Source organism: Seriola lalandi, unplaced genomic scaffold, assembly GCF_002814215.2.
Source record: "Seriola lalandi dorsalis isolate HSWRI2012SDOR001 ecotype SW California unplaced genomic scaffold, Sedor1 jcf7180002054656, whole genome shotgun sequence".
Taxonomy (NCBI): Eukaryota; Metazoa; Chordata; class Actinopteri; order Carangiformes; family Carangidae; genus Seriola; species Seriola lalandi.
In genome coordinates this window covers 425,867-432,559 of record NW_019525209.1, presented here as the reverse complement: position 1 = coordinate 432,559, position 6,693 = coordinate 425,867, and the positions used below count along the sequence as shown (strand labels likewise).

At 41.5% G+C, this 6,693-nt stretch overlaps 1 protein-coding gene across 1 annotated transcript in view; it reads right to left on the bottom strand.

Annotated features, from left to right (window-relative positions):
• The window catches only part of cacna1ab (calcium channel, voltage-dependent, P/Q type, alpha 1A subunit, b), a 96,264-nt gene that overhangs the window by 44,645 nt on the left and 44,926 nt on the right, over positions 1-6,693 (bottom strand). Inside the window, exons 29-30 of the mRNA XM_087177806.1 lie at positions 1,790-1,889; positions 682-842 (exon numbers count right to left, since the gene is read on the bottom strand). Coding sequence (XP_087033932.1) covers positions 682-842; positions 1,790-1,889 — 261 coding nt within the window. The remainder of the gene's footprint in view (positions 1-681; positions 843-1,789; positions 1,890-6,693) is intronic.

The following is a 6,693-nucleotide window of genomic DNA, read 5'->3' as shown; positions in this document are numbered from 1 at the left end:
ACACACACACACACACACACACACACACACACACACACACACACACACACACACACAGGGGTTAACATGAAAACTCAAAATAAGATTGTGTTGTAGAGTTTCAGCTTCTCATTGACTCCTCTAGGTGGCAGCATCTTCACAACTGATTCACCCGGTCAAAGGACTCAGTCATGTTCAGTGTTTTTTCTCATTAGCACATCGCTATGTTTTTCTCTGTGCAAAAGTATCTGTGGCACGTAACGAGCACAAGTCTTGGTCATAGACTTACAGTCTACGAGATTGCTATTTTTTGCTGTATAAAAAAACTCACTTGTAATAACGACTAAAAATAATTCCTTCATACTGAATGAAATGTGTTTCTTTACTGAAAAGTGCTCAACATGTTGCAGAATCTGTATTTCATCACAGGTTTGAGTCATGTTTTGTTTGTAAGGGCTGCAACTAATGATTATTTTCAACATGGATCAATCTGCCGATTACTTTTTTGTTTTGAAATGTCTCATTTTGTTCGACTAAAAGTCCAAATACCTAAAAAACATTTAGTTTACAACAATACACGAAAAATTAAATCACAAAATCCTGTAATTTGAGAGTCACTGGCACTGTAACACTATCTCTGCTTGAAAAATGTCACAATAGTCGATAGTTGTCAGCTCTGTCTCGTGGTGTTTCTGAACCGACCTGCAGTCGCGCTCAAACTCTTTGGATTCGTCCGTGCAGTAGAAGAAACGACCCTTGAACAGCTGCACGGCCACAACAGCGAAGATGAACATGAAGAGCATGTAGACGATTAAGATGTTCAGCACATTCTTCAGAGAGTTGACCACACAGTCAAACACAGCCTGCGGGAAACAGATAGAGGCGTTTATGAATACACTTTAGCAGCCAGGCTGATTAACACACACTTCATGTTGTATTTGTATTTTAAAATGATCAAGAGTCACTCTCCTGATAACATTCCTGCACTGTAAAATCATAGAAATCAACAATTTATAGTGGATTTAAATGAGAATTCAGCATATGATCATAAAGACAAAATAAAATAAAAACACTGTGGCACCATTTAGGAACAAATCAACCCTTCTGTACTACAAAGTTCAATTAGTTTGTGATATTGAGTTATTTTTTGCCCATCGTCTCCTTCAAGTAATAATCAAATGCCTAATAAACACTGCCTACATTTCCCATAATTCTGTCAATCAACCACCAGAGAAAGGATGTTATCTGTGCCGATGGTTTCAAGAAAAACTACAATTAATTACAACCACAAATCGGGTCTGTAAACTGTAATGGATGTCAATGATCATTTTACCATTAGCCTTGGTTTTCTCTTGTACATAAATGTGGCTAAGTTGTGGGTTTGTTTACAATCAGACGGTTTGGGTTTTTACCCCGTCTGACCTATTTTCAGCAATGCCGCCACCTTTTGGGATCTCTGCAGTTACTCGGGTGGATGTGATGTTATCACAAGAAAATAAAACTCATGGCAAAAGCAATGAAAAGTAAGTTAGGAAATAAAAGAGCTCGTGCGTCATTGTCCCAGTGACTAAAATAACTGCTGCAGACATATTTTGGGTTAGAGAGATATTACTGTTAGCACTGTTCCACTTCAGGGGCTGCATCCTTTAAGAACTGTGATGCACTGTGATACATGCAAACAAGATTCACTTGTTATGTTCGTCAAATACTTGCAAAAGAAATCTTTATTTCTCTGTGGTTGTTCAGGGAACTAAACTAGACGCAAGCAGCCCCTGAACTGAGACGCAGCAACAGACCTTCCCGGGCCTACCTTCAGCTTGGGGAGACGTTTGATGGTCTTTAGAGGACGCAGCACCCTCAGCACTCGAAGGGACTTGATTGTACTGATGTCTTTTCCCTTGCTGCTCCCCCTAGAGTTCAGCCAAGGAACAACAAGAGCGCCAGAGGAAAATTAGAGAGCGGAGTGGAGGAATGAGGAGATGGAACAATCGCAAGGGGCTCTTACCCAACCCTTTTGAGGGTGGGTAAGAGGTGGATGTGAGGGGTATGTCCTCAAAGCTGAATGTATCATAGACATAACCTCTAAGTGAGACAACACATGATATGACGCTTGCAGTAATCGTGTATTAAAACAGTACATTGCACTCGTGTGGACATTCACAGCTCTTACAGTCTCTTCTTCTGCAGAGAAAAGAAACTGCGTCAAACATGAAACCGGTGCGAGGGGAAAGCGATCAGTCGCCCGACCGTTTGGTTTCATGGACATCAAGAAGCATCATCATCATCATCATCATTATATATTATAGTCTTCACCATCAATACATACAATAAACATTCACTCATTCCATATTGACAGGCATCTCCCGGCAGAGTGCCCAGCCAAACCTCTTTCTTTCTTTTTCAGTGACACGCTGTTTGGTTCTTCGGAAGAAATGGGAGTTTTAGATGTGGGAACATGAAGCGTGGGCTGTAAATCTTACATGGTTAGGATTATGTCATTATAATCCTATGACTTTGTTAACACCAAATGGATTGTTTCTGATACGTTTCACATAGCTTCCTTTCATTTAATTCCAAATTTCTGAAAAGATGTTATCGTCTTTTTCTTCGGTCAGGACAGCAACCCTGAACTGAAGGAGACGAGGACATGGAAACGGAGGCTATGCGAGACTCTTTCGGACATGTGATGTCCCTTCGCAGAACAAGACATCGCATGTCGTAACACAAACAAACACGTTGCAACACTAGAGTCAAACGAGCCATGAGTTTTACGCAGGAAACGACTGACGGGCGAAAGACAAACTCCTTCAGTAGTAGTGTGTTTTAATGCGCTTGTTTCCTCTCCGAAGCCCATAAGTGAACATTCTGCTCATGATTTGTGCGCCCATAAACCAATATCAGTGAGGAAAAATTGGGGTGTCAAGGGAGTAAATAGCCGAGTTGATCTTTACTGTAAGTGGATGGGCCATTTTCAAAAAAAACACAAGGCAGGAGGCGTCTGGACGCCCGCCAAGCCTGAGCAGAAGAGAGGTCGTCCATCAAGGCTCGCTCTTTAACTATGAACTCAGTTCCCGTGGCAGAAAACGTAAGACGATTCAATTCAAGGCTGATTGATTGAGTCTGAGCCTCGGCAGTTCTACGTGTGTGCGTGTGTGTGTGTGTGTGTGTGTGTGTGTGCAAGAGTGAGCTTCAATCGATGATCAATAGGCCTTCCTCCTTTGAAGCTGAGTAGGACTGAGGTCTCTCTATCAGGGCAGCTTGAGAGTATTAGAGTAAAGCCCAGTGAGGCCATAGGTGTTAGGAATTAACAACATCCCTACGCACACACACACACACACATAAGGACTCACACATGCACACAACCGCACACACACACTAGCATACAGCTCTTTGACTCTCGATATTGATGTTTGCGTATGTAAAGTCTGCTGTTTCAACGTTCTGTCACCACTACTTAAGAGGTGTTTGACTGATACGGGGTGGTTCCTTAAAATACAAAGATACGCCAGTAAGTTTGATTATCAAACTCTCAGCAGCTGTAGGACTAAAAGGTGGCAGTAAAAAGGTTTTCCATACTCTCCGTCCGTCACGGAGCAGGGCAGCTGTTAAAAGCCTGGATTCTTGTCTACAATGGCGGTCAACAGTGGAAAAGTCCACAGACTGTTCTACAAGTACAAATGCATTGTGGTAGATTATTTTATTTTACAATGCGACTGTGTCTTCTCGTCAAGACTGAGAATAAAATGACCGCCGCTGAGGTAACTTTCTAAATGTGTAAAACCCTGCCTCTTAGTATCATTTACTTTATTCTCATTCACCAGGAAATGAATGATGACATTGATTAGTGATTATAAACTGCTCCGATAAGCCTTCAAACACATAGACGTATTACTCTACCTGAACCTCCTGGACTACATGTATTTTTATCTTCTCACTGGCACATGTAACAACACGCCAACATGATTTAAGACAGGAGACGACCAAATTGATGAACAGGAAGCAGGTGCGTCAGTATGTGAAAACCGCCGTTAGGTTCTGAGTATGCACTGACGGCCAGTGGCAAAGTAATTTTCAGTTTAATAATCCATTGAACTGCATGAATTTAAAATGAGCACAAAGTCTTTAAAGCCACCTTTCAAGCCTACAGGGTGCGACAGGTTGATAACCAGATAGAGATGTGCGTGGAGTATCACTTTGATGCTAATTTATATAAAACGGAAATTGGAACTAGAAAATTCCTTAAAAGTGGAATTTTGTGGGCAACAAATCAAACACTTTAAATCAACCCTGCTGAGCTGTGTAGTTGGTTTCCCGTGGTTTGTTGGCATGGTAGCGGAGAAGAAAACAAGTGGCAACGATGCGGCGAGAATGAGTACGAACGATCAGAAGAACAAAGAAAGAAAGAGAGAGAAGCTAATTTGATCCGGTGATGAAGAGCAGGGGACAGAGTGGAGGAGGAGGAGGAGGAGGAAGATGACAGAGGAAGAACTTTACCGGGTGGTGCTCCTGTCGAGTTTCACCGAAGGTGGAGACAGCGAGAGTCAGTGACAGCGACAGAATAAGGAAGACAGGGACAGAAGAAGAAGAGGAAGAGGAGGAGGAAGGTACGGGGAAGGACACACAGACAGACACACACATATAGACACACATTGATAGAGAGAGAGATCAACGAACACAGACACAAGACAAGAGAGAGGGGGTTTGGTAGAGACAGGAAAAAAAATACATCCATATGAGAGACAGACAAAGAAGGAAGGACAGCAAGATGGCCATAGCTGCTTAGCAAACCCCACCCACCCACCAGCACGCATATACACTCAGATGCACTCATCACTCCCTCTCGTTCCACCTCCCCCTCCCACACCCATCTCTTGTTTCCATAACGACTGGACGGGATGTCTACACACCCGTCTCCTAGATTTGTTATTAGATAAAGTGAAGCCTACATACTGCATTATACTGTATTATACATTGCACATCTTCCTTTTGATAACAACATTAAGAGCTTTCAGTTGGAGAGTCTGTATTTCTCCGCTCTAATTTCTCCAAATATTCACTTAAATAAAAAAAGTCATTTTTTTTGTATGAAATTGAAGAATAAGAGGTTGTCAAATAAAATATATGCAAGACACGATGACAACCAGACACTAGTTTGATTTTTATGATCAATCTCTCAACTTGTGGCACAAGATTTTGATTGGATGTTTGATTAGATCATTTATTTATCTATTTATAAATTCAGCGGTTCTTTAATGTCATCTGGTCCGCAAAAATGGAACCATGTTGATCTATTGAAAGAGAGTTAATAGATCTTTGAATCTGTGTTTTCCACATTACTATGTCTGATTTAGAAATGACTTAAATTTAATATGGACAGTGTCTTCGTTAAAGAAACGAGATTGTCTGCAAATTTACTGAATGCTAAAGATGTGTTATTCCAGACATCCGCCCATCGTCAATAGTTTTTTAGGCTCCATAAATGTTATAATAAAACACGAGGATACTGTACATTACTCTAACATTGCCTTACCTTTCATTATACTGTAAAACTGGCTTATTTTTAGCTGTTAGCTCATAGCTTTTAAACAGCAGATGTTACGAAAACGATTTACATAAGTTGTTATAGCATTAGCTTAGGCTTACAGACAGTTAGCAAGTCAGTAAGTACAGTGAGGTCAAATGAATTCTTAATTAATGAAATAACTCTTAAGATAATAATTTATATTATCTGAAAAAGGTTGAAATGAGCATTGTACCTCCTTCCCTCCCCTTATATTATAACATAAAAGGATGCACCTTTTACTCCATTAGAACTGCCATTTTAAAAAAAAAACATCCAATCTATATTCTCAGGTAACTGTTTGAGCTCTTCAGTATAAGAGCACTTGTGTGACTGCGGACGGTCAAACCTTCCTTCTCCTCTCCCGGCCGTCTTCAGCTGTGGCCTGCTGCGCTACCAGCTCTATGAAGAATTACCTTCACGGTTGGAAGAGGAAACTCGATTGCTGCATCCATTTACACCGATTCTTATCTTATCACACCATAATGATCAATTAGACCAGGCCTACAGCACAAATTGCCCTCATTAGATCTGCAATCATCTAGCGGGATTTTATCAAAAAGCCGTTTTTGCATGCACATCTGCGCAGGGGGAGGAAGAAAGAGGCATCAGATCTGAACGAGTGGCCGGTTCAAGGTTTTCTTGACATGTTAAGAACACATAGATGACACTCAGGACATCCGTCATGAGTGGGGACTCAAGAAAACAGGATTTGTGTGTATTGTCCCATAAACACACACACACACACACACACACACCGTTAATAGAAAGAAAAGGCATTCTCAGAGAGTACTGCGACTGCATGCAGTTCTCAAGTCACGACCAGGTTTCATTCAGCATTTAATTGGAAGATGAAGGGTGCCAGAAGCGCAACTGTCGTGTTTAAAACCCGTAAAAGTGTGAAGCCATTGCACTCTGACCATGCTAAAAGAATCCTCCATACAATGGTTCGGTGATGTACCTGCTTTTAAACAACGTCATGCGTCACAGTGAAATCTCAGGTGTGTGTGAGGCCTTCACCTCCTTTTTTTTTTAAAGCAAAACTGGATTATAGCTCAGCCCTGGAGCAGATGGTGGGAGCGAGGAGGCAAAGGAGGATAGATGGTGGAGAGATGAGGAAGGGTGGAGAGAGGAGGAGGCGAAGGTGAGGTGTT